This window comes from Penicillium brevicompactum, assembly GCF_028827555.1.
Source record: "Penicillium brevicompactum strain IBT 35665 chromosome Unknown utg000006l_segment0_segment0, whole genome shotgun sequence".
In the NCBI taxonomy this organism is placed as follows: Eukaryota; Fungi; Ascomycota; class Eurotiomycetes; order Eurotiales; family Aspergillaceae; genus Penicillium; species Penicillium brevicompactum.
This window is the reverse complement of record NW_026623209.1, coordinates 4,608,668-4,635,766: the sequence shown is the minus strand read 5'-3', so window position 1 is coordinate 4,635,766 and position 27,099 is coordinate 4,608,668. Positions and strand designations below refer to the sequence as shown.

Below are 27,099 nucleotides of genomic sequence, written 5' to 3'. Positions count from 1 at the left end.
AATTAACATATATGTCCGAAATTCCATCAAAATATACAAAGGATAATCAACCAAACGAGTTAATGGGAGTCATTCTATCAATCACACCATTCAACACCAATATACTCCAATCCACAATCCAAATGGGCAAGACGCAAGCCCGTAAATGCCAAAAAAAAAAACAATCATTACTCAAATCAACTCATCACGATCCATGGCAGCACTCTCCTCAATCGCCCTTCGCACCTGGCCCTCTTTATAAGCTGGACCCTGCCCATCACACTGTGCCATGCCTTTGAGAATCTCAGTCACATGAGCGATATCCACTTGACCACGCTTGAATAGCTCATGCCCTTGAATCAAATCCCACGTAGCACCAGCATCCAAAAGCCTCTCACCAGTCTGCGAGCAAACAGTGACCCGGTGGTGCGGGCCCTGAGGCACAGTCGTTCCAGCCGGCTGGAGATTGGAAATGAAATCCGTGGGAGAGTAATGCATTGGACCAGTGACGGTTGGCTCAGGAGACTGTGTTGCGTTCCCATGTGGGCGGTGATGACTCTGCGAAGTCGCGCGCAAGATTTCATTCTCAGTTGTGAATTTCGCCAACTCGCGCTTGAGTCGCTCGTTATCTGCATGTAGTGTATCGGAAGCCGTTTCGAGGCTATTTACTTTATCTTCGAGGTCGCGCACATGGCGCTCTTTTCTTTCGCGGAATGCTCGTTGGCTATGTGCATTGAGATATGTCAGTGCTTGTTCTGTTAGAGGTATTGGGATGTATCACATACGCTGCACGATTCTGCGCCTTGCGTTTGCTTTGTGCGGGGCCCGAATCTTTTTCTTCACTACTGCTCCTCCCGAGGGGATCTGCGGATTGGATTTCATCGCCGTCGAACGAGGCAGGATCTGTGTGCTGGTTGTTGCCGTCGTGGCTTGAGACAGAGTTCTTGGTAAAGGATTCTGGCGGCGAGTGCGGCGGCGGAACGAATGACTGGGAGGGGTCGAGTCGGAATGAGGGGTCAAATCCAGGGAAGGTCTGGTTATAGCCGTTCTAATTTGGTTAACCCCAGCTCAGTCGCTGTACGAGTAGCCGGGGACTCACAAGAGGGGCGAAGGCGTCTTCTTGCGGGGGCTGCTGGTTCGGTGTGGGCAACCCATAGAGCGAGAAGGGTTGCTGGGACCTGGGCTCGTTGTAATATGAATAGTCCATTCTTTCTATCAGTGTATAAAGCACACAAATCAGATCGGTTCGCAGAAAGATGCTGTTGGTGAGATATGGGGAAGGGAAAATTAAAGGAGGGCGTTCCGAATACTTTTGGTTGCCACCAATGAGCGTCTACATCTCGTGTCCCGTACATACTACATTTGCAAGTATACAGGCGGTCCAACCCATCGGGCCTACACCGTAATTTGAGAATCAACCCCCCAATGTAAATAGACAAAGGGTCCAATATCTTCACGAGTCTGACTGTGGAGGGTCCACTAGGTCCGTGCGAGGGCCAGATCGAGACTTTATGATCTCACTGTTCGTACTCTCAAGTCAATGACGACCCGACGAGCTAAATGGAGGGCCAGAACATGCGTTTACTGGGAGAACAAGATGCGCAAAGCAGAGTTGAGACTAGCTAATAAAATAATTGACACAAATCGACGCATACCACCCCGGAAGCGACCCTAACCAATGTCCGTCGCCAACTACCACGAGAAACAACTCCCTCCGAGCAGGATTGCACCAATCAACATCGGTGACATATTCCTGCAAAGGTAATGCTTGGGCAGAATTTGACATGGCCCATAAGCAATAACCCCGAAGAAAGCGCCTCCCAACTGTCCATATTTTGACCAGATTTCCGGTCACACCTCGTCCCCATTGAGCGTCGATGTACACAAACTATTAATTGCCAGACAAAGAAAGAGAAGAAAAGAGAAGGAGGAGTAGAAGCAAAAAGCAAAGTCAGAGGGGCAGGGGGTAAAGATTCGTGAAAAAAGAAAAATGCAAAGTGATGGGCAGCGCATCTGAAGATGCATCCAAGGATCACCATAACAGCGGTCAAGAGATTGAGATTTTGACACCGTCATTTGCTACTCCCTCAGTCGAGCCCTTTAGTCAAGCGGAACAGAGAAGTCCGGTTGTTAAAAAGAAACCAAAGGGCGAAGACGTAAAGATAAGCCGCAATATCAGAAGCGTTTCGAGGCCGCACGATCGGTTGTCCCGCAGAGCGAGTACACATATCCGAAAAGAGAAATGGCACCAAAGTCATCGAAGCTCAATTTGAAGTTGAACACCCAGTCGGCGAGGGATGAAATGTGAGCAGGCGAAGAACAAAGATGATTCGAAACGGTTGAAATCGAAGTAAGATCGAAAACGGGATGAGAGGGCTGATGGGGAGTGCAGAATGAATAGATCCAAGGAAAGAAAAGAAATATCCGAGAAGGTCGAGTGCGATGTGATCCGCTCCAAGGCGCGATGGAAGGGCCCGGGTTTCTTAGTAGGCAAGAGTGTGAACAGACAGGAGAGCAATGAGAATCATAGCCTCGCTGCCGCGTTGCACAATTAGTACCACGAGGCTCCCGCTCCATCATCCCGCTTCGAACGGCCACCTGAAGGTCCATAACCTAAAGCAGCACCTTTCGAGGCAGAACGCAGCCTAACGCCGAAGACTATGCGATTAGTCAGATTCAGAACTAAAGGGTTCCTCCACGCCAGCGTCACCAAAAGCAAATCACCCAACGTAGGAGTCAAAGAAAGAAGGGGTTCCCTACTCGGAACCAGGTTTCATGTACTCACATCCTGTCGCTACCTCCCACGGCACGGTTGGCGTCCGGAGCGTTGTCGAGAGTGCCGCGCTCGATGACCTTGCGACGCTGGCCGGAGATGGCTCCAGGCTTCGGGGCACTGGCTCCCACGGGAGGAGGAACGCCCTGGCGGCGCTGCTGCTCCTCAGCATCCTTGTCCTTCTTGCTAGCGTCCACAATCATGGCCGCGTTCTTCTGGTACTTGTAGACGGTCCAGTCAAAAACGTAGTCATACTGGAAAGACTCGCGAACGAAGAGATCACGGAAGATCTTGCGGAGGTAGGAGTAGTCGGGCTTGTCGTCGAAGCGAAGCGAGCGAGTGTAGTTGAGGTAGATAGCGAACTCGTTGGGGAATCCACGGCACAGGACCTCGGTGGGGGTGGTCATCTTCTTCTCCATGATACGGTCGTACTTCTGCTTCTTAGTAGCAGCCTTCAGACCCTGCCAGGGGAGAGATCCACGGCAGAAGTAAAGCATGACGTAGCCGAGAGACTCCATGTCATCACGGCGAGACTGCTCGACACCCAAGTGAGTGTTGATACTGGCGTAACGGGCGGTACCAGTAAGGTTCTTGTTCTCACGGTAAGGGATGTGGAAGTGAGTCTTGGGGTCGCGGTACTTCTTTGCGAGACCGAAATCAATGACGTTCACCTGGTTTCCACGCTTGCCAATACCCATCAGGAAGTTGTCGGGCTTGATATCGCGGTGGATGAAAGACTTGGCGTGGATGTATTCGATACGAGAAATGAGCTGGTCGGCAAGGAGAAGGACGGTCTTCAGCGAGAACTTGCGGTTGCAGAAGTTGAAAAGGTCCTCCAGACTGGGACCGAGGAGATCGATAACCATGGCGTTGTAGTCACATTCGGTACCGAACCAGCGGACGAATGGAATACCGACACCACCGGCGAGGGACTTGTAGACGCGGGCCTCATATTCGAGCTGGGGGTGCTTGGCCTTGACGTTCTCGAGCTTGATGGCAATCTCTTCACCGGAGATGATGTTGGTACCTGTGAAGATGAGTTAGAAGTCCAGGGAGGATTCAGAGATGATGCATACCGAGGTAAATATCACCGAAACTACCACTACCGATCTTACGACCGATGCGGTACTTGTTACCGACGCGCAAATCCTGTATAAGGTGTAAGCGGAAATGGCCGGCCAAGTTTGCTGGGCACCCAAGGAAGCCAGCCAGACCCCGAAACGAGCTCTGAGGGCTAGAAGATCCGGGTGTCGAACGGAGCAACACAAGAACAAAACGGGGTAGGGGAGGCTAACACTGACCATAGTCGTCATCTTGGCGAGATGGTGCACAAAGCTAAGCCGTGGGAAGGGGCTTGACTGTAGAAAGCGAGATTGTTAGAGGTTGAAGAGGTCGATGGATGGATGGAAATATGTTGCAGAGGACAAGTCGATCAATACAAAGAGAGGGAGAGAAGGTGACTGAGATAAGTGTCGGGGAGAGAAGAGCGTTGGAGAACAGGAGACGCGTGGGTAAGCACGGAACCGGGGGTAGAGAGGATCTCACAAGTAAGCCTCAGGCAATCTCAAAGGCTAGAACGGAGCACATTCGAGATGAAATAACAAACGAGAAGCAAACTGGAGGCGAAGAACGCGATTGATCGACAAAGATGATATGCCAGCAACGGGGAAGACAGAGGATAGAGACATACCTAGCGATAAGGGGTCGGATCAAAAAAGAAACGACTAGATCGGGGAGAGCAGGAAGAGCAAGTTAAATCAAAAAGAAAATCAAGGACAAAGCCTTGATAACGGCTGGAGGTGGTGAGGAAGGGAAAGGGGAGAAGAGATGAGAGGGGCGGGTAAGTAGGAGTCGGTGAGCTGCGTATTTTTTATTAGCGAAAGGTGGCTGACAGGTTGCAGTACACCAAGGTCAATCTTCCCCCCGAGCTTCGTTTTTAAGCGCCCTGCGATGGTAATTTTGGTATTGGGCTGCAGAGGGTTTCTTTTCTTTTATTAGACCCGTCAAAGCTGAGTAGGAGTACGGAGTAAATACTACGGACATGTCTCGAAGTCATACCTGATTGCTTTGGTGGCGATTCACTTGGGCAGCTGACAGGCATTGAGATCACCAATGGACTGTCGCTCTGCCCATCTGAGGGTATTGATAGGCATTACTACTGTTTTTCCTTAAACTGTTGGTTGGTATGACATATTATCACTTACTATAATACCCTTTGAATTACAATGATTTATACCCTTACTTATGTAGAATATGATAATCGAAGGATGAATCAAGGAAAACACCAACACTTAACAGCGATCTTCTCTCTATGCGCGATTTAATTCAAATGGCAAATAGGAGACTATCGTAGCCTATTCTAGGCAAGGCGGAACCCTGGAAATTATCAGGCAATATCATGTTTGCAATCGGCTGTCAGGACAGTCACTATCAAGTCTAATTCTGGGAACCGTACAGGGCCCGGGCATCGCTGTTGGCTAACTTTGTATGTATCAAATCGGGCTGGTGACTTGTCACCAACACCACCCCCGCCGTACTCCGTAAAGCGCATAGTGACTACAAATAGAATTCAGGATAATCTCAACAATAGCTTTTATAAACGATGACAGCCATAGAAGGGCAATTAAGACGATTTCTGACTATAGATGAACAAGGAAACCTGTGTGGAAGATGCTAGTGGTACAGCCAGAGTCCAATGAACATCGGAAAACCGGGGTATAAAAAGTGCCGCAGACGAAACAGAATCAGAATCAGACGATAGATGAAGACACAAATCAAGACAGCGGGGGTACAAGATCAGAAAATAGTGTCGAAAGGAGAGAATAAACAAACCCCGTCCATCCGTGTACCAAAAAAGGGATAAACAAAACATAAGAGGGAAAGACGACCCATCATACATGAGAACCAAGCAGAAAAGCACAAAGAATGAAACAGGGGAGAAAAGGATGCTAATACATGTGCAAAACGCTCAGACAGGGCAAATGAACAAATCTCAGAGCACATAGTCGTGAAACAACAAGCGAGACAATTTCTAGATCACGTTGGAGGCCTCAGGGTGACCGGATCCAGCGCTTAGAGGGGTGCCCTTGACGGGGACACCAACTCGCTCATCTTCGTCGAGTCTGCGTCTCCACTCTGCCAGGCTGTCGTTCATCAACGCAGGTCCTTCACTATCATTCTTGGTAGGGGTTCGCTCCAGATCCAGCTGGCTGCTCAGGCGGTAGTTTCGGTTTGTGCTCTCCCAGTGTGACCGCAGAGCATCGAGCTCGTTGGCAAGTGAGTCCAAGGCCATGGACCCACGGTTGTCAGGGAAGGTGGAGTCCTGTGAGACGCTGCTATCGGCCCGTGGTCGCCCTTGGGCTCCACTGATCGTATTGCTGGAAGCGTTGCTGTGAGTGCGGGAGATGCCGTTGGGAACGGGGCCATGTTGGGACTGGCGGCGGTAGTGACCAACAGACGTCTGGACTTGTTCCAAAAGCATGTTGACTTTGTGTTCGGCATCCGACGCACGAGTTTCAAGATGACTGTTCTCTTGCTTGAGTTGTTCCAACTCGGCACGGCTGCGCTCCGCAGCCTCAGAGATCTCTTGCTGGAGGCGCTCGTGCTCAGCCCGTGAAACCTGCTTCGCGGCGGCAGCTTCATCAAGTTCATGCTTCATCTGTTTGACTTGGGCCTCAAGACTGGCGATGGAAGACGAAGTTCGCTCCTCAATTTCTGAGATCGACTGCTGGAACTGGGCTCGCTCCATCTCTCTATCAGCAGATGATCCAGAGGTCTGGCTGTCTGAGTTCTCGAGGGCTTTGTTGGCAGCATCAAGATCAGTTTGCATCTTGGCATTCTGAGACTTGTAACGACTCAGCTCATCCTTCATACGCTTGAGCATCTTTTCTGTGCCCTTCACGTAGTGGACAGCTGACTGGTAATCATTCTCGAGCTGTTCAAGCTTCTCACGGAAAGTCTTATCAGCTTCCTGCTCCCGAGTCTCGAAGCTGTTCTTCAAGTCATCGTGAGCCTTAATGCTGGCCGACAATTGCTGCTCGAGTTCCCGCAGGCGGCCCTGCTCGGGGGTTCCGAAACGAGAGCCGGGAGAATCGAGACGTGGAGAGCGTCTGGTATCGCTGCTCACACCACGCTCGCCGAGCAGGTCCTTAAGGGCGGCGTGCTGGATGGCAAGAGCTCCAGCCTCTCGCTGATGGGACTCAAGTTGGCTCTTCAAATCGCGACTTTCAGTTGCGGAAGTCTGACTATCTTTCATGGCAGTCTGAAGCTGTCTACGCAACTGCAGGCCCTCACGACTAGCCTGCTCCTGGTACGCCTCCAGACCGGCGATGCGTTCTTCCGCGCGTCGGAGCTTGTCGGCAGCCGAGTTGGCGGCGGCCTGGTTGGCTTTGGCCAGAGTGGCAGATCGTTCAATCTGAGCCTCCAAGGCAGCAACTCTCTGATCCGCACGAGAGCGAATTGAGTTGTCTAGATCTGTAGAAGAGGCGCGCTCAAGTCCCGCCACGAAAGCAAGCTTATGAGTTTCTGCCTCCTTGGCGTGGCTTTCTGCCAGCTCCTCGGTGTCTCGTAGGCGACGCGTGAGGTTCTCAACCTCGGAGGTACGTTCTTCATGCTCCGAACGAAGCAGGAGAAGCTTCTTCTCCAGTCCCTCACGACGCTCCCGCTCCTCGTAGAACTGCTTTTCAACGAGGGCGGTCTTGGCAGCAGAGGCGGTTACTGCATCGCGCAAACCATTGAAATTGGTACCATACTCCTTCAGACGAGATGAAGAGTCTTCAATCTGTGCCAACAGCTCCTCTTTGTCCAAGGTCAATTGGTTCAAAGCGGCCTCGGCTTCCGCGCGGAGCAAGGCATCCTCTCTGGAGGAAGCTTGGGCTTGATGTAGCTCTGCACGCAAGTTCTCAGCTTCCAGGGTGTTGCTCTGTGTTTCGAGTTCTGCCAGATGTTTTCTGGTTGCCTCGTTGGTTTCTTCCGCGAGTTCCTTTGCCTGACGTTCCTGCAAAAGCTCAGTCATTTGTATCTCCAACTTAGTTTTCAACTCAGACTGAGAAGCAAGCGCAAGTGCAAGACGACGACCCATGTCAGTGGGTCTTTCAGAGGAATCATCATCGAGGTTACGGGGCGCATCGGGCTGTGGAGTACCACGCTGGCTACCACCATGAGCTGCGAGTTTGGCCCGGGAGTAGGCGGCCTCATTAAGAGCCATATCGCGTTGGTGCTCTACCTCTGCGACCCTCTTAGACGCGATAGCTGCCTGTCGGTCCACAGTTGCCTGCATCTTGGCAAGGTCCGCTCTCATTGCCAAAAAGGCCTCCAGCAGAGGGCGATCTTCATCGGTCAATGAATCACTGCCTCTGTCGTCCAATGCAGGGCTGCTTGTCGCGTTGGGTACATAGCCTCCCTTTTTGGCAAGCGCGAGTTCTGAGGCATACCAGGCGTTCCGTGCTTTGGTGGCCTCCAACTCCTTGATCAGTGCTTCTTGGTGCGGCGTCAAACGTGGAGACCGGGGCTCGTCGCCTAAAGTCTTGGAATTGCGGTAATTCCGAGAATCAATAGAGCCCTCAATGCTAGCATGACGACCCAAGATAGACTCTTCACCGCTGTCAACGGACCCACGTTGCCGATGAGAACGAAGAGATCGTTGACGTCCCGGGGTACTGATCAGGGGGCGGCCTCGCCCGCTTCCATGGCCTTGGCGGACGGCTTTTGATGTTGAGTTGGGGTGCGACGGCCAGCGGACGGAGGCCCTTGAGACTCCTGCGGACCTTCCCTGGTGACTGGAGATTCGGCGCGGTGCTCACCGTTCGCCACGCGAACATCGATTGTGGGGGTGTTCCCACGCTCACTTGTCGTTGGTGTTTTGCTGCGGGGGTTACCAGCGGGCTGTGGCCCGGGTTGCGGGCCATTGCCTCGGGGCCCAGGAGAGGGTGCCTGGCCGGGGGGGAGGTGGCCCAGACGGGGCTTGGGCAATCGAGGCCCGCGGAAGTCTGGACCCAGGTCCCAGATTGGGGTTCGACCCGAACTCGGCCGGCTTCCCAGCGGCCGCAGCCTGGGCCATGCTCTCACGCGACGGCCCCCGTCGCATTTGCTGATCATGTCCCGCGTTGTGCGCTTCGCGGGATGTCCGTCCCGACGAGGGACCTTGTTTGTCTACACTCGTTTTCCTGCCCCCTGCATCGGGCACACGTGTCCCAGACTGGGAATCATTCGGATATCGGATTTTGCTCGTATCGAGGATATAGGACATGCTGAGTTCGTTCGCATCCCGTGCACCCGAGCTCGGCTCACCTGCCATAACGATGATCTGTTTTCCAAAAGCAGTCATACTGTGACCAGAGCGGGGAGATGGGGCCGGCCCCATGTTTTGGAAGGAGTACCAACGTCGTGTTGAGATCCGGAAGGCCGACAGATCACCCAGATCGACACCCTCGTCAGTGCGACCTCCAAACACATACATCACATCGTTCACCAGGGCAGATGCATGGCCCTCTCTAGGGGTCGGGATGAAACCAACGCAATCAATCTCCGTCCAGCTATTCGAGATGTGATCGTAGCACCACACATCATTGAACCATTGCACACCGTTCGTACCGCCGAATAAAAACAGCTTATCGTTGAAACTCACAATAGTGTGGTTTGTTCTCGGAGGGGGACTCTGGCCCAGCGGGGGCCCTCCCTCGTGGGTGTTGGCGATCAGGATTTCCCACTTGTTGACTGGGTTTTGCAGCTGGTTCAAGTCAAATGCGATAAGATCGTTGAAAAAGAAGCCCTCGACCTGCCCTCCGAACACATATAGCTTGGATCCTAGGATGTTCAATGTGTGACCGTATCTTCCGGAAGGTCGAGAGCCTGGAGGAATGGCGCGAGACCATTGGCGGGAAGCTATAAAATCAGGTCAGCACCCCTGTATCCATGACCAACGGGGTTTCACCTACAGGTATTCAATAGATATAGTGTGTCGTCCAGGGCATCGGTCTCGTTGACTTTGGTGTCACCACCAAACACAATAAATGCGTTTCCAACGAGTAAACTCGCGTGGCCCACGCGCGGACCCGGACCTTCGGACACAGTCGCAACCTGCAAACAATTCAGACCACCACCGCTGCTCTCGATCATCCACAAATCACCCTTCACGGTTGATCCATCGATCAGACCTCCCATCATATAGATATCGCCCTCTTTAGAGGCCACTGAGTTGATTGCTGCTCCATAGCGAGGGAACGGGTTTGTTTGGGGCGAGGAGAAGTTCAGTCGGCGCTGGGACCACGGGTACAGGGACGAATTAGGGCTCGGGGGTGGGATTCCATTAGGAGGGCCCTGGGGTCGTTGCATCTGAAAAAATTAGCCCATCGCCTTTTGGTGCGGAAGCACCGCTTGGAGGACCAGATCAAACACCCACCTGGGACTCAGATTCCGCTCGCTGTCGTGGTCGCACTGCGTCCGGGCTTGTGGGACTCGTAGTAGCTGTGTTCAAGGAGCCGCTGAAGCTGGCACTTGGAGTAGGTGTTTGAGACGTTTGTTCCCTCGTTCCGTTTGATCCAGTCGGGGAGCCGGTAGCACCCTCGGAGGTGTGGACATTTCTTGCCGCTGGGGGTAGTGCATTGCCCTGGGCTTTCTTTGACTTGAATAAAAAGGCCATCGTGAAAGTGTCGTAATCGGTCGTATCAGATCTGGCGCAAAGTCAAACTGCGCCAGAATACAGTGTTTCGGCACCAGAGTGAGAATCCAATGGCGACTGGAAAGTGTGGAAGAGATAGGGGGGGGTTGTCTTTTTCAGATGTGGAGTTGGGAACCAGGAACCACCAGGAACCATAAAATTATCCCATGCAACGGCCCAAACACAAGGGCAAAAATAAATAAATGAGGAAAAAAAGAATCAGAGTCAAAATAATAAGAGTCAACGCCTCCGGAATTTGGCCTGGGCAAAAGAACAGCAAAGCCCAGGTCTAGAAAGGGGGATGTCAAGAGGAAAAAGCGAAGATGTGTTTCAATTTCCCTGGCGGAGATGCTCTAAGTCCATTCGGTCTTAGTTTGCAGCTCAGGGGCACGTCCTACGAGATCCTAATTTGCTTAAACCGTTGACATCGGATATTCCTGCTTCGTTTCCCGTTACTGTTTTTCTTTTCTCATTCCGTTCCCCAGCCCGAACTCTTTCCAGCCCTCCCACATTCCAGCGGTGCCTAGATGTGCCCAGATATGACTAGCACCAGCATGACCAGCATGACCCGCATATAATGAGAAGTATAGGCCGAAATAAAGGTTGGCCAATATCATGCGGCTTGCATGGACTATTCAAGAAAGGGTTAGCCAAAATATTCTCTGCCCTAAAGTGGGAGTATTTGTATCCGGGGGACTCGTGGAACTTGGTCGTCGCACGGCATTCCACTGTTGTCTGCTACACACATACTTCGAACTTGCCATCTATACTTCGCGTAGAATACTTCGTGTAGAATACTTCAATACCCTAACAATATACACACTTTTTTTTAGAAAAAAAAATGCCTTATTCAATTACCACAATTTCTGCACACTGTACATCTGCATGAAATTCCCCAATTAAAATAGTAGGGCTTGGGAAAAGGGGAAAAGAACCCGGGCGATCTCTCTTTCCCGTCCCCCAAGGGATGGAAGGGCAATGCACATCTCATCGGACTGCAATGTATCGTCATTGGGCAGCTGCCATGTGTTTGGGGGGTCTTTACGGTTTGTTTCAATGTAGAATCTGACGTATCCAATATCTTGTTTCGCTTCTAGTGAGACCCGTGTATACATCCTAATTTCCTCCAAGACATGGGCTATAACTGTCCGGGTGGTTCCAACCTTGGAACTATAAAATTGTTACTCAGCAAGATGCGCCTATTGTTCGTTCTATACCTGTGTAAGAGTACTGGCAGTACGGAGGTCACAGAGCTTTGAGCGAGGAAATGCGGATTCCTACACATGTGGATTTCCGCCCTGTGCTAACCGGGCTAGCCTCTATGATGTAACCGACTCAGTTGAAGAGCCCTCCGCAACGACAGCCCACATGGAGATGGGTGGGGTAATATTGGTGATATTGCTGGAGGGCTAAAGAATCAATGGATCGTTTAGAGCGAACTCGAGTGCCATAGGCCAAGCGTGGACTGTAGCGGTTTGATGCCAAACACCGGTGGGGTCGGAGTATCTGCCGAACCGGAACATCGTTGTCCCGACTTCGGAGTATCGGGCTCGCCTGAACCACCTCCGCCAACTAGACCAGAAGGTTAGCTCTTTAGGCCCAAATCAATAGGCTGTGCGCTGAGCTCTCTTTGCGCTCCTGGACATCCTCCAGCACAGTCGCGATTAGAGAGTCCGGTTTGGTCATCAACTGGAGCTCTACACCATACCCTTTTTTTCATCATCACTTCCTTGTCCAGCTCCGGTCGACGCATCTGGACCGCTACAGCGACCCGAAACAGCAAATTCTCAAAGCTGGTCGATTGGTGATACTCGCAACGTACCTTGACATTTGTCGCGGGGCATCTCTCAACTTCCACCCTCGCGTAACACAATGAACCCACATACAACATGAGAGATCCCACCACCGATATGGAACCAAGCTCGCAACAACCGACCAACGGGTCGACAAGCTCGCGTCGCAATCCGCACAAGTCGGTCCGTGTTGCGTTTGGTCCTGACTTAGAAACCACGATCCCCGCCCGCGAAAGATCGCCGGCCCCGTTGGCTGGGCACCATCGCTCCCTCACCAGCGTGGAACAGAAACAACCTTCAGTCACACCTCCACCACGGCCGACAAGCTCCTCGGGCGATAACAGTGCTGTTGGGGAGACCCCACCCCGTCGCCCATCTCCACGGAGGTCGGAAAGTAGTCGACCGGCTATGCTCAAAAGAGCCAAGAGTGATTATGGGCCAAGTCGCATCACTTTTGATAAAGTAGCCGGCGATGATGATGAGGACTTCGCTATGCGACACGGGTGGCAAGAAGAATACACTTCAAGCGAATACCTGAAGATCTTACATTCGGTGAGCGCAAGCCCCTTGATCTTGGATTGACTTGCAACTAATATGCGGACCCGGTCAATCTAGAATTTCTACATGTACTTCACCGAGAAACGTCATGAGACGAACGGCATCCCCAGGGATCCGGTTGGAAGCTGGCCAAGCCAGGACTGGCGCATGAAAGACCGTCTGAAAACAGTCTCCGCGGCACTTGCTATTTGTCTCAACATCGGTGTCGACCCCCCTGACGTTGTCAAGACCAACCCAACCTCCAAGCTGGAATGCTGGGTAGATCCCACTTCCACCACCGGCGGTGGTCAAAACAAGATTATGGAGCAAATCGGCAAGAAGCTCCAGGAACAATACGAGACCCTGAGTCTTCGCACCAGATACAAGCAGTATTTAGACCCATCAGTCGACGAGACCAAGAAGTTCTGCATCTCCCTTCGCCGAAATGCCAAGGATGAGCGAGTTCTTCTACATTACAATGGACACGGAGTGCCATTGCCGACCCAGTCGGGTGAAATCTGGGTATTTAACAAGAACTACACCCAGTATATTCCCGTTCCATTGTACGATCTCCAATCCTGGCTGGCTGGGCCCAGTCTTTTCGTCTTTGATGTGTCGCATGCTGGCAACATCGTCCAAAACTTCCACACCTTTGTCGACAAGCATGAGAAGGAGAACATCGAGGCCAAAAAGCGAGACCCAAATGCTGTCGTTCAGAATTACGGCGATTGCATCATACTTGCTGCCTGTCAGAAAGCAGAGTCCCTACCAACCAACCCTGATCTGCCTGCAGACTTGTTCACTTGCTGCCTGACCACTCCAATCGAAATCGCGCTGCGATTCTTCATCCTACAGAACCCTCTCCGAACAGATATTTCTATTGACGACTTCCGGGTACCCGGTCGACTCCAGGATCGCCGAAGCCCCCTCGGAGAACTGAACTGGATTTTCACCGCAATCACTGATACCATCGCCTGGAACACGTTGCCACGTGCCTTGTTCAAGAAGCTCTTCCGACAGGACTTGATGGTCGCTGCTCTGTTCCGCAACTTCTTACTGAGCGAACGCATCATGCGCACGTACAAATGCCACCCAATCTCGTCCCCGGAATTACCTGAAACACACCATCACCCACTGTGGAAGAGCTGGGATCTTGCAGTCGAGATGGTACTATCTCAACTTCCTGCGCTCATCGACCAGGAAGAAGGGCGCCGACAATACGAGTATCAGCACTCAACATTCTTTGCTGAGCAACTTACTGCCTTCGAGGTCTACCTTTCGTCCGGTCCTACTGAGAGAAACCCCCCCGATCAGCTCCCCATTGTCCTGCAAGTCCTTCTGAGCCAGGCCCATCGACTACGAGCATTGATTCTACTGAGCAAATTCCTAGACCTTGGTCCGTGGGCTGTTCACCTTGCGCTTAGTATCGGAATCTTCCCCTACGTCGTCAAGCTGCTGCAGTCAGCTGCTCAAGAACTCAAGCCCGTGATGGTGTTCATTTGGGCGAGAATTATGGCGGTCGACCACACAGTACAGAACGATCTACTCAAAGACAACGGCATCCATTACTTCATCTCAATCCTCAACCCTACTTCTCCCATACCCGTCGGAAATGCCAGTGAGCACCGTGCTATGTGTGCCTTCATCGTCTCCATATTCTGCAAGAACTACCCGCAAGGTCAAAACGTTTGCCTCTCGGCAGAGCTATTTGACTCGTGTCTCAGACACCTCAGCGATGTCGAAAATCCTTTGCTTCGCCAGTGGTCTTGCCTATGCCTCAGTATGCTCTGGTGCGATTTCCCCGAAGCAAAGTGGATGGGTATACGATGTGCCGCCCCTACAAGACTTTGCGAACTCAACTTCGACCCCCTCCCTGAAGTTCGCACTGCTATGCTGCATGCCGTCACAACTTTCTTGGGTATTCCCGATCTGACCGACCAGGTGGCTCAGATTGAGGAGACTTTGGCCCTCGCAGTCTTGCCCATGTCTGCAGATGGTAGTGTGGTTGTGAGGAAAGAATTGCTTGTCTTCTTCTCAACGTTTGTCCGACGCCACCAGAACAAGTTCCTGGTCGCGGCCTTCGAGGAGCTTCAAGAAGAAAAGCGCACTCTCCGTCAACGTTATGGAGGCGACAACTCTCAGACTGGTGACCTCGTTACCGTTTCGAAGCAACCTCAACTTTCTGCCAACACCACTTTCGGAACTATCTGGAAGCAGCTATTGGCCCTTTCGGTTGATCCCCATCCTGATATCGCCCAGGATGCCGCCGTGATCGTTGACTACATTCACCTGGCTTTGCTAGAGTCACCAATGGCATCTCTTGCCAACAAGCTTCAGGCCGAGATTCTGAACATCACAGGCGTCACCAAAGTGCAACCCCACGAGCGCACTGAAACGAAGAAAACCGCAGCTCCCTCCACGCCACCCACATCTGCGGCAGCAACTTCTAGGCAAGAAGGCTATTTGTCAATTGGCTTCAAGCGAACTGCCAGCGTTGCTGCATCTCTGAAGAACCTTGCCTTCGGTAACACGACTAATGGAGAGGCTTCAGCCGGAAACTCGAACCCACCTTCTCCTTCAACAAGTCGAATGCCAGTCACACCCCGTGGCAGAGCCCCCATTGAATGGACTCGACCTCCAGAGGTCAACGATCATGTTGCTCCTGCGACAGCATACCACCAAGCTCCCATACCAACATCTCGTGGCTTCCAGCCCAAAGCATTTGACGCTGTACCAGCAATTCCATTGAAGAGCAGATTCTTAGACTGGTCTACTGAAGTAAGTGATACTCAACCCCGGATTCTTTTATTCCGTGTGCTCGTTGAACATTTTTACTTACCAATCTTTAGTACTTCCGCGAGCCTCAGATGAAACCCAATGAGCCGGATGAGCCGGGTAGCTCGGACTACAACCAGCGTCTTTGGAGACGAGGCCGCAACGAGAAGATCATTGCTGAGACCCAACCTCTCAAGGCAAAGGCCGGCGCGAGCCGATGGGATAACTCTGTTGCTCTGCTATCGAACGGTAGCCAACCACACAAGATGTGTTTCCATCAATTTGAGGATCATCTTGCGGTAGCAGATGACCGGGATACGATTGCGTAAGTTCTGGCCGTTATATTCATCCCTTCGCCTCTAACCATCAACCTCAGTATCTGGGACTGGCAAAGCCATAAACGCTTGAATCAATTTTCAAATGGCAACCCGGCTGGGTCCAAGATCAACGAGATCCGATACATCAATGAAGATGATCAAGCGCTCCTCATGACCGGATCTTCCGATGGTGTAATCAAACTCTTCCGCCACTACGAAACTAATGAAGATATTGAAGTGGTCACCGCGTTCAGAGCTCTTCCCGAGTTGATCCCTAGCAATCGCAACGCGGGCCTCGTGCTTGATTGGCAGCAGGGCCAGGGTAAAGCTCTTGTCGCCGGTGACGTGAAGGTCATTCGCGTCTGGAATGCCGCCACTGAAGTGTGCACAAATGTGAGAAACTCTCCACGTCAGCGCTTTTGCTTTATTAACGCCCATCATCAGGATATCCCCGCACGCTCTGGCTCCTGCATTACATCCTTGACCTCTGACCAAGTTGCTGGGAACATTTTTGTTGCAGGTTTCGGCGACGGCGCTGTCCGAGTCTTCGACCAGCGCTTGAAGCCAACCACCTCTATGGTCAAGGTCTGGCGCGAGCACAAGCAATGGATCACAAATGTTCACATGCAGCGCGGTGGCCTACGTGAATTAATCTCAGGTGGTCGCAACGGCGAAGTCCGCCTATGGGACCTCCGCATGGACAACCCCATCTCCACAATCTACGCTACCAAGGACACGCTACGGACCCTAAGTGTTCACGAACACGCTCCTGTCTTCAGCATGTACGTTGAACGCCCTTTCCTCGCATCTTTCTGTGTTCAATTCAAAACTAACGTGAAACGCAGGGGAACAAACCGCCACGAAGTCAAGACTTTCAATGTAGACGGTACCTACCTATCCACATTCGAGCCCTACTCGAGCTTCCTAGGCCACAACCGGTCGTCGCCGATCTCTTGCACGGCTTTCCATCCTCATCGGACTATGCTTGCCTGCTCGGCGCTGAATGATCATCATGTCAACCTTGTGTCCTGCTAATTCTAATTCAGCTATGAAATTCATGATACGTGCGGTGGTTTTTTTGTATTCGTCTTTTCTCTTGTTCCAATATTCTTCTTTCTGTAATATGCATCCGCATACCCAACAATCACATCTACACGGCGTCTTGGCGACTGACTTGATCGGCCTGGTTTTGATGGCTCCATGATGTTGGCATGTTTTCTTCAGTCTGTTGTTCTACTCCTTGGTATTCATGATGGCTTCCCTTCATGCTTGACCATTCGGCATAAGCCAAGGTACACACTTCCAGGGTCAGTGACTCCCTCAATTCTTCTCTGGGGGTTTTGTATTGTTTTTTTAACTTAATCCATGCATGGACAACCTTCGAACCTTGGAATGAGCATAAGTAGGTATGGATAGTTCTTCGTAAAGACGAAACATTTATCAGTGGTGCAGCATGAGTATTTGACCTCCATTTCTTCCAACGTTCAGGATTTACCTTCTTTCTGGCTTGACCGACTTTCCCACCGTCTATTGTATTGGGGTTCTGCCATGCAGTATCAAAAAAAGTGGGTATTAGGCCGAAGTGCCCAGACTTATGCAGCACCATACGTGAATAAAAAGAGGTGCGCGTGTACTCCGTACTCCGTACCCCGTAACCACCCACGCACTCGGGAAGATCGGAACTCTGCGATCGGTGGCGCAAAGGGGCATGATGTCAGTTGCAAGCGGCTCCAGATCGATCGACCAAGGACCCGAGCTTTATTTTGGAATTTTTCTTGAAAAGAGGACCAGTGACCATGCGGCAGTTTTCTTGGGAACTTCCATGAGCGCGGCATAGCATTGCTCAACAATCTGAATGTCCATAAAGAGCAATGGGACAACCTCACAATGTTACCTCTCGATTCACCCGACGTGACCTCTCACTCTTGGCCCAGTCGTCTTCGAAATCCCCCCTGCGTGTGATTTCGCTAATTGATTATGATTCGTTCTATGCCCAATGTGAGAGTGTGCGACTCGGAATTCCTCCAGACACGCCTCTGGGCGTACAGCAATGGGATGCCATTATCGCGTTGAATTATCCAGCCAGGAGATATGGACTCGCCCGTGCCATTTCCGTCGAAGAAGCTAGATTGAAGTGTCCGGATATCGTCCTGCAACATGTTCCTACCTGGAGAGAAGGATCTGAGACCTGGGCATACAGACCTGTTGCCACCATCATGCCGGGCACCGACAAAGCAGCCCTAGACCCTTATCGCCTAGAGTCACGAAAGGGTCATGGAGTAATCAGAAGAACATTACCGCAAGATCCCCCACAAATTATCGAAAAGGCCAGCGTGGATGAAATATTTCTTGACCTCTCCGCGCAGGTTCATGCTATCATGATGCAGAGATACTCGAACTTGCTAGATGGTGACGCTTCTTCACCAAGTGAGCCTTTGCCTCTACCAGAGACTGTTGTCTCAGATTGGCATGCAGACTCAGTTTTTGGAGCTGATCTTGGACATGACCATCTTGATTGGGATGATGTGTCTCTACATATTGGATCTGAAATTGTGCAAAACCTAAGACGAGAAATCTTTGGACAGATGAAGTACACTTGCTCGGCTGGTATAGCTCGTAACAAGATATTGGCCAAACTTGCAAGCGCACACAAGAAGCCGAATCACCAAACAATTATCCTGCGTCGAGAAACTTGCGAATTTCTTTCTGCGCATAAGCTCACCAAGATACGTGGGCTTGGAGGAGCTTTGGGTGCCAAAGTCGTTGAAAGCTTCAAAACAGACATGGTCTCAGAGCTCCATCATGTATCTCTGCCTCAGATGAAAGAAGCTATGGGACCGGATATTGGGGAGTGGATTTTCAAAACCATACGCGGCGAAGACCAAAGTGAGGTCAACCCTCGAACCGACGTCCAGTCAATGCTCTCTGCCAAAACTTTCGTGCCAAAAATTACTTCAGTCGAGCAGGCGGAAAAATGGCTTCATATCTTCGTTGCAGATCTGTTGGGTCGTCTGGCAGAGCTAGACGCCGAAGACCATCAAGTCTGTCCCACTGTAGTTACTCTGAATCACCTCATAGAGGGCCGCTTTGGTCCCACTCGCTCCAAGCAGCTCACGATACCAAGATCAACATCAATAACTAAGGAAACCTTATTCAAATTTTCCCATGATCTACTTGACCAGATTGTCAGGGAAAAGAACAGCTGGCCTTGCAGAAGTTTATCTCTACGGATTTCTGGATTTCAGAAAGTTCCACGACATCATGGCCTCATTTCATCTTATTTCACGACAAGTTCTGCCTCGACCAAATTGCCTTCCAAACATTCGACAACCGACTCTACAGCAAACCGGCGTGCCGATGATCTGCCCGAGAAGCGTGAGCCTGTCCACCCTCCACCCCCCAAAGGCAACTCCCTCTCTAAACAAGAATCGTCCAACCCTGTTTTGTCGAATAACGAATATTTCGGTGGGCTGGAATCAGAATCAGAACATTATGTCTGCCCCCATTGCAAAATGCCGGTCCCTCCAACTGAAGTACTTGAGCATTTGGACTGGCATGTGGCACTCAAACTCTCCGAAGCCGATGCATTGAATGAGTGAAAATGTTCAATCGTTTAGCAATATTGCACATAGAGCGACAGGTCGTGACCTTCACGCATAATAAGCACACCGTTTGCATGAACTGGTTCCACTTGGGAGGAATAATTCTTTTAGTAGGTCTCATCAGCAGCATTTTAGAGTCCACGAGTCCGATGGACCCTGAACACCACTCAAGCCATATGGGGCTGGTGCCAGCGCTTTTTTCTCCCTACAGAAGTACAAAAATTGTTTTGCATTCCCGCTTACTCTTCCGTTATGAACATGGCCCCCCGGGGGTTATGGCGAAATGTCCCAAAAGCCTGCCGTACTTAGCTGCTTTTGTAAGACAAGCGAGGAGTGCGATACAAGAGTGAAGTCGCAAAGATTTATTTAGCTTCATTTATCTCTAGCTCTATTCTGAACGTCTGGCCAGTACATCCTCGAAATGGAGTTCCCCCACTCTCACCACTTCAACCCCTCGCAAACCCTCTGCCCAAGTACGTGACTAACCATTTTTAAACAAAGTGGTCCAGTATTCATCTTGCTGATAGACGTGCTCGATCTCCCTTTCATAGTCCTGAAGAACCTTTCGGCGCTGCGTGCTGCCTTTTGGAGTCGTGCAGAAAGGCTTTCCCCGTGATGCAAGCCCGATCCTCATGATGCCAATCTGCACTTCGTGAGGTGCGAGCTCATTCACTTTTTCGACAGCAGGCCAAATCGTGCGTTTGTATTCTGAAATGTCCGATTCATTTCTGCTCGACAGGTTTGAGCTCTCACAAGGCTCGACAAGGAGCGCCAGTTGAGATCTTCGGTTTCCAATGACTACCGCCCGAGACACAAGAGGATGACCCTCGATGATCTTCTCCATTGGAATGGGGCTAATTTTCTGGCCACTGATCAATGTGATTGTGTCATCCAGCCGGCCTTCATACCTCCACAGGCTGGGCCGAGTCGGATGTGGGCTAAACAAGTCTTTGGTGCGATACTCCGTCAGATCCGGGAATGTGTGAAAGATCCCGTGGATATCTCTGGACTCGCCGCGTGGGATCACCAGTTCATGCAGCTGGCTGTCATCGCCGCTTGGATCCATGCGCAGTTGGTAATTCGGGTTCCACTCGAAGTATTCCCAGTCTGCTTTGTTCTCCGGGATGAGAGATGGTATGAGACCAAGCTCACTGGCGCCCAGGACAGATACAAGATTGGTTCTCTTGTTGATGGTATCCCCGATATCCGGTGCTAGAGGTGCCCCGCCGATGCAAACCATCTCTAGAGCGGACAGCGCTTCCAAGGCAGTGGCCGATTGGCCTACTGCTTCAACCAAAGCTGGCGTAATGACAGCAACAGTCGGATGCTCTGCACTAATCACCTCGATAAATGTCTCGATGGTGAGTGATGCGGTCGGAGGAGGGTAGACAAATGGGGCCCCTTGGAAAACAGACATTGCCGTGGCATATATCCCCATCAGGTGGAAGAACGGAGCCGTGGAGAGGAAAAGGTAGTTCTGTCTGGTTTTTTTGGGAATGGCTGACACCCTTCCCTTCGGAACAGCAATCTGGCCTTGTTTGTCCACGGTGCCCAGAAATCCGTGCGTAAGATGGATTGGCTTGGGAACACCTGGAAATTGTCAAAATCGAGCAAACAACTGAGATTTGTTGATTAATCCGTACCTGTTGTTCCAGAGCTATGTATTATAATCGCAGTTTCGTCCTCGATCGCCTGATACGCCGTGTCATATGGATAGTACCGCGAAAAGTTCGTCACCATCTGTTCAAACTTGGGCACCTCCATCACTGCAACAGATGCTTTGAAGGCTTTGATCTCTTCGACCTGCAGTTTTAAAGTCGAACTAAAAAGAACTCCAGAGCAACCCGTTGTTTCCAAGAGCGCACACTGCACATCAATGCTGTTCTTTGTGGAAGGCAGGAAGGGCTGGTAGCTTAGCATGATAAAGCGGAAATGCTTTGTGAATGAACGACTTACCTTGAAACCAGCTTTTTGGCAAGCCACAACAAATACTAGGTACCGAATATCACTGTCACCAAGGTAAAGGAGAACCTCATCCTTTTCAGGAGTTCCAAAAGATTCGGTGATCAGCCACGCAGTTGAGTCCACGGCCTTGGACAGAGTTCCAATATCCAAGGATGAGAATCCATTGGCAACCCGAGGACCTTTAGGTGCTTTGCAGACCAACCTAGTCGGATGCTCTCTGGCTAACTTGTCTAAAACCGTGGCAATCGTTCGTTTTCCCGGTGTCTCATGTTCAGAAGCCATCGTTAATAAATAAAGATTGAAGATTGATTTGATTTGCGTTGTGAGTGTGAGTAGAATTGAATCGTCTTAATGGTAGTTCTCACTTGGGATTTAAGTATCTTTGAGTATCTGCAGGTACTCGGTCCCTCGTGCCGATTCATAGTATTGAAACAAGATAGTTTGGCCACCTCCGGGGCTGGGCAAACTCGAGGGGGATCTACGGATCAGATTGGTGGATTCCACGTAGATCTTCTGGCCTTTCCAAGGTTCAACATCAATACCTAGGTATGTGCTCATGGAAGATGCATCTTTCTTGTTGTGGTGGATCCCGCTTGCTCTGTCTTATGAATTGTCTGCATAAATATATGAACGATCAAAATTGAAAGATTTTACCAATTTACGGTGCTTGCCCCATAAAGACATCGTGACAAATGAAGCTATCACGTCATATGGATCCAGACAATACCTCTTCAGTAAGGGGTGCTGCCGGGCAGGTAAATCTAGTTTTTGAGAGTTCATACCACAGATCATGCAAGCTGGAAAGATGGTGCTGTTATCAATTTGTCTATTGGGCAGTACTTGGATACGAGGGATGATCACTGGGCCGATATCCCGACGTAGATTTGGGAGACACGCCCAAGATTCCCAGACAGGGCTTTGGAATATGATTCATCGCTGATTTTCAACTTTAAGACTGTCGGCTACCGGCTCCTAGCTCTACGCTGTAAACGATCGATACTGGCTAGAACAGAAAACAGACCTGTCCCCCTTGAAGTAGGCAGTGATCACGTTTCGCGCCAACGTCGTGAGAGGGAGCTTGGGTTGTAGAAATGTTCTTGTGGGGCCTCTCATGAATGAATAACTTGACACATCTTTCATCTTCTGGCGAGAGACGCTTTCACGAAAACATCAGTCCCGAGTCGGTGCCTATCTCCAGGGCTGGTATATAATTACAAATATGTAACAAGGTTAAACCTGGACGCAGTTCATGTGCCTCATGTCGTGTACTCCACTTCTTAACCCCTTACCACTCAATGGCGAGGTCGCTGCTTGTAGCTTAAACAAATTGTATGTTAAAATTATCGAGGTCACGTTCTCATACTGCGAAGCTAGTAGGCTAGAGTTAGACTGTCTGAAAACATTGGAAGTGAGCTACGGTTCTTGCCGGCGAGATTCATGGATGGCGTAACAAGAACGCATAATCTTTTATGAATTTCAAGGCGTCAAATAAGTTATGTATTCAAAATATCATATTTTTCAGGCCCATTTCTCAAAGCACATGGAAAGTCTTGGTGCCAATATTCATGGAACGAGATTCGGCAATTTCGGCCTTCCAGATTCCTAAATCCTTCATGGGCTTTCATGCAGAACTTGGCCATTAACTCCAAAGAAATTGTTTTGTGCAAGATACTCCGTACTCCATCGACGTTCGGAGCACCCCGGCCTCCGAATGTCCGAATGTCCGAGAGGTCTCTCACATTTGGAGGGGAATCTATGACTCCGAATTGTGCATTAATCACAAATTTTATTCATATTATATCCTCATTATGTCAAATGACCTCAAAGATTTTGCGTGTACAGTCCAATGCATGACCAGGTCTTTTAGATTCCGTGGTGGTGTTGAAGATTCCGAGGCCAGCAGCGACCCATAAAATGCCGTGGTCTAATTGGTTGGACACTAAAGCGAATTTAGATTGTGGGTCGCCCTGAAGATTGACTTCGGAACCCACATTGTGCGGAGAAGACGATCCATGGATCATCAGTACGCACGCATAGTTGCATAGTTGCACCCACTGAACCTCTTGCTGCATACAGAAAATTGGAACTTTGGGGCTATTGTCACCGAATTCAACCCGCGTTGGCTACAAACCGCGCATCCCAGCCCACAAGTCGCCGCCACTTCCGACACTACAACACTCCAAAAATGGGAACCTAGCTCGGCATCTCCTAGCCGAAACGATGATGCTGGTGTAATTCAACATCCTGGAAGTTGTTGAGATCGACATCTCCTTTCCTGTATGACATCTGAAGATGACGGGTGCCACTCGAGGTAGGCCGATCGTGTTGTTACAGGGAACTCTAAGAAGACCTGAGCTCCCACCATGATTGGGATAACTGCTCTTCTCTGGAATTTCGAAACACACAACAACCTCAGAATGTTGCTTTCTAGCATTACCTTTTCCGAGTATCAAATCTCCACAATGGTGGTTTATTTGTTACTCATGATCTTTTCACTGGGTGTAGGTCCCTGTTGAAAATTACAAGGCTCTCGAATGTTCACTAAACGCACACAGGTCTTGAAACGAGTGTTCTTCAATCCCCTGCGTCATCTACCTGGTCCCTGGTATACATCTCTCACTGGATTTGTGCTTCGTGTGCATGCCCTGAAAGGCTATCGATCCCAATGGGTCGATGAACTACATGACAAATACGGACCTGTGGTTCGCATTGCGCCAGATGCTGTGGATATCTCTGATTATGATGGGTTCCGGGAGATACACAAGATTGGCAGTGCTTTTGTCAAATCCTCCTGGTATATCAAGTTCCGCGAAGCAATCAATTGCTTCACGGCAACGGATCCTCATGTGCATGCCCGCAAGCGAAGACTTCTTTCCCGCCCGTTCAGCAAAACTTCTCTCCGCGAGCACTGGGAGCCTACAGTCCGTCAGCTTGCTGAAGCCGCTGTTCGAGGTATTAAGAAAGAAGCTGCAGTTGGGCCTTCTGACTCGATGAAGTGGTGGACCTTTATGGCGACTGACGTCACCGGGGCTCTCGTCTTTAGCGAGGCCTTTGGTATGACTGAAACTGGAAAAGTGCGTTTCTCTCACTTCTGTGTTATGTTTTCCAGGCTGATTTAACTCACTTATTTTCAGAAAAGCAAGTATATCGAGGAGTTGGAGTTTGTCAACAAGGCCCGAGCGCTGCGGTTGGAAGTTTACGGCCTGTACCGTGCACTGAGGTCATGCACATTTGGGTACTTTGATCCTCTTACTCGCGCAGATCAATACATTGAAAAGAGAACGGCGGAGATCGTGGAGCGTGCTTCGCAACGAGAGCTTGTCAAAGCCAATATTTTTGCAGGTCTTCAAGGTGAAAAGGACAGCGACGAAACCATGGCTGACCGAGAAGTACTGTTGGAATCTATCATGTTAATCGTTGCTGGCTCTGGAACAACTGCTGTTACCATGACCTTCCTCACATGGGCAGTGATGGCAAATCCCCAGATTCAGACACTGCTGGAAAAAGAAGTGGCAATCTTGAGAGAGGACTTCACGGACTCAGAGCTTGAAGCATTGCCGTATCTCAATGCAGTCATCAACGAATCACTCCGTCTCTATGGTGCTGCGCCTTTTGGGCTACCTCGTATTGTGCCAAAGGCTGGCTTCAATGTGTGTGGGCTCCAAATCCCCGGTGGAACCACAGTCACTACACAGTCCTTTTCAATGCACCGAGATGGCTCTGTGTGGGAAGACCCTGGCAAGTAAGTGGAAGTGTTGACCACCAGAGCATCTGGAACTTACTAACTTCTTGGAAACGCAGATTCGCTCCTGAAAGATGGCTAGACAAGAAGCAAAATCCCAGAGCAATCTTTGCGCCCTTTGGCTCCGGGAGCCGCACCTGCATTGGGCTTCATATGGCCCAAATGGAGCTTCGCTTTGCCACTGCCCTGCTATTCCGAGAGTGTGCCGGCATAAATCTGGCCCCATCCACGACTCCGGAGTCCATGGAAATTGAGCAATACTCCCTCATTGCTCCAAAGGGTAGAAAATGCGAGATAGTGTTCTAGGAAGTGAATGCCGGCAACAGGCTTCAATGTTCCGTCATGTGGCAAGTCTCTGACATCTGAGAATCCACGCTTGCTCTCATGTTGGTAGTACATAGGCTATTTCTGCAACAAGCCCCTAAACTTCTGTCGGAGTCTGCTGTGGCTGCCTGATGGGGTGGATAGTTGTGGATGGGAAACATTCTCCCTCCCTCTCCCTCTCTCTCTCTCTCTCTCTCTCTCTGTGTGTGTGTGTGTGTGTGTGTGTGTGTTGGAACCAGTGGATGTCTGATCTGTCAAACTCGATCTAGAGAGCCTCTCTTTCTCCTTCTTATCTCCTCATTTCTCACAATACATGAATTATCGCACTCTAATGCTTCTCGCAAACTTCATTCTCTCAGTTAGTCACGTACACATAAACGGTATTGTTTCGGAATTATGAGGGGGTTTTCAGGCCTGAACGTAGAAGTTGCTCGCCCAATGCTGCCTTAGATATGGCGAATCATTCATCACTTTTCAACCGAAAAAAGTGTAGACATCATCCTCAATGTAATAATTGAGGACGCCAAATATCAGCCAAGCAGCTAAAAGTCGCTGGCAAACATTCTTCTTACAGTCTTGAATTGCGTGATGGTGCGGTTATGGCTTCTATCTCAAAGCAAAATCTACGACAGTGATACAACATGCTGTTGTTGGGATAGGATAATATGTCCGACGGATGCAATGCCCTTGAGAAGTGCTCGTGATTTTGATATTTCTCGTACCTATCAGGCGATTCGGCCCTGTGTTCACATTCCACTCAGCGCGTGCAGCAACCCAACGCGCACCCGGCTATTTGCCTTGTTGGCCGACGAGTAGCTCATAACTGCAGCTCATGCACTCAATGATGTTGCCCCATGGATCGGAAATATACAATGCTTGTTGACCAGAACCCATATCAACGGGGCCACATATCTCCTTCCCCCCATTGCTAACTGCCTTTGCTGCCAAAGCGCCAACATCTGGAGCTGTGATTGCAAAATGGAATGGGCCGCCTGTTGTGAAGCCCCCTTCCTCAAAGGTACGTTGGGGCTTTTCATACTTAGGATCGACAAACTCGAACACCTCAAATCCAATTCCATTCCCCGTTGTCATGAATGCAATCTTTGCTTTTTGCATGATCGGACCGTACATCGTGAAAACAGGCGATCTGGGCGTTTCCAAACGGGCGCGTGTTACACGACGGAGGAGACGAAATCCGAGAACGGTAGAGTACCATTGGATTGCTTCGTCAATGTTCGGGACTGAGACCCCGATGTGATTGAAGTTCAGGCTTGGCTCCTGTTCGAGGCATTGTTAGTTCTGAGCCTTGGTGGACATTGATGAGGCACCTACAGCACTCATTTTTGCAGTTGTCCTTCTCGGCGTGGTTGGGAAATGGTGGTAAGTAGTCGGAGCAGGACCTTGGCCTTTCCAGTGTGGCCAACGTCTCTTTTTAGCTTGCTAGGCAAGTTGGAGGGGGCATGACGACAAAGCGGTTCTGCGCGGAGCTCTCCTCGCCCTCGGGATTAGCTTGCCTATGATGGTGATTACAGGCCAACCCGTGGGTCTACTCCATAATGAAGGGCTTGGATCAGCAAGATTCCGCTCGTTCACCGTGTTTCTCTTTCAAAGTTTCAACAGGTAGGATTGACAAAA

The 27,099-nt window shown here is 50.4% G+C and overlaps 8 protein-coding genes across 8 annotated transcripts; 3 read left to right on the top strand and 5 right to left on the bottom strand.

Annotated features, from left to right (window-relative positions):
* Positions 1-171: 171 nt before the first annotated feature.
* Positions 172-1,186, bottom strand: rsmA (putative bZIP transcription factor (Fcr3); the record flags this gene model as incomplete). The annotated part of the gene is made up of 3 exons (XM_056959265.1): positions 172-703; positions 765-1,027; positions 1,079-1,186. 3 exons carry the CDS (start codon positions 1,184-1,186, stop codon positions 172-174), a joined length of 903 nt encoding a protein of 300 aa, XP_056808655.1.
* A 1,344-nt stretch (positions 1,187-2,530) lies between these two features.
* Positions 2,531-4,065, bottom strand: N7506_009971 (casein kinase 1 family protein; the record flags this gene model as incomplete). The annotated part of the gene is made up of 4 exons (XM_056959264.1): positions 2,531-2,624; positions 2,765-3,779; positions 3,829-3,901; positions 4,054-4,065. The coding sequence occupies 4 exons, from the start codon at positions 4,063-4,065 to the stop codon at positions 2,531-2,533; spliced, it is 1,194 nt and encodes a 397-aa protein (XP_056808654.1).
* A 1,718-nt stretch (positions 4,066-5,783) lies between these two features.
* N7506_009970 (putative cell polarity protein (Tea1)) lies at positions 5,784-10,391 on the bottom strand (the record flags this gene model as incomplete). Its single annotated transcript, XM_056959263.1, has 4 exons — positions 5,784-8,499; positions 8,629-9,634; positions 9,688-10,084; positions 10,152-10,391. The coding sequence occupies 4 exons, from the start codon at positions 10,389-10,391 to the stop codon at positions 5,784-5,786; spliced, it is 4,359 nt and encodes a 1,452-aa protein (XP_056808653.1).
* Positions 10,392-12,298: 1,907 nt separating this feature from the next.
* N7506_009969 (ubiquitin-binding TORC1 subunit KOG1) lies at positions 12,299-16,866 on the top strand (the record flags this gene model as incomplete). Its single annotated transcript, XM_056959262.1, has 6 exons — positions 12,299-12,754; positions 12,818-15,517; positions 15,589-15,839; positions 15,891-16,224; positions 16,276-16,613; positions 16,677-16,866. 6 exons carry the CDS (start codon positions 12,299-12,301, stop codon positions 16,864-16,866), a joined length of 4,269 nt encoding a protein of 1,422 aa, XP_056808652.1.
* An 836-nt stretch (positions 16,867-17,702) lies between these two features.
* N7506_009968 (uncharacterized protein) lies at positions 17,703-19,430 on the top strand (the record flags this gene model as incomplete). The annotated part of the gene is made up of 1 exon (XM_056959261.1): positions 17,703-19,430. The coding sequence occupies one exon, from the start codon at positions 17,703-17,705 to the stop codon at positions 19,428-19,430; it is 1,728 nt and encodes a 575-aa protein (XP_056808651.1).
* A 484-nt stretch (positions 19,431-19,914) lies between these two features.
* N7506_009967 (uncharacterized protein) lies at positions 19,915-21,680 on the bottom strand (the record flags this gene model as incomplete). The annotated part of the gene is made up of 3 exons (XM_056959260.1): positions 19,915-21,023; positions 21,077-21,338; positions 21,390-21,680. The coding sequence occupies 3 exons, from the start codon at positions 21,678-21,680 to the stop codon at positions 19,915-19,917; spliced, it is 1,662 nt and encodes a 553-aa protein (XP_056808650.1).
* Positions 21,681-23,815: 2,135 nt separating this feature from the next.
* On the top strand, positions 23,816-25,446 carry N7506_009966 (cytochrome P450; the record flags this gene model as incomplete). The annotated part of the gene is made up of 4 exons (XM_056959259.1): positions 23,816-23,899; positions 23,954-24,472; positions 24,533-25,140; positions 25,200-25,446. The coding sequence occupies 4 exons, from the start codon at positions 23,816-23,818 to the stop codon at positions 25,444-25,446; spliced, it is 1,458 nt and encodes a 485-aa protein (XP_056808649.1).
* Positions 25,447-26,253: 807 nt separating this feature from the next.
* N7506_009965 (uncharacterized protein) lies at positions 26,254-26,805 on the bottom strand (the record flags this gene model as incomplete). Its single annotated transcript, XM_056959258.1, has 2 exons — positions 26,254-26,742; positions 26,797-26,805. The coding sequence occupies 2 exons, from the start codon at positions 26,803-26,805 to the stop codon at positions 26,254-26,256; spliced, it is 498 nt and encodes a 165-aa protein (XP_056808648.1).
* Positions 26,806-27,099: the final 294 nt, after the last annotated feature.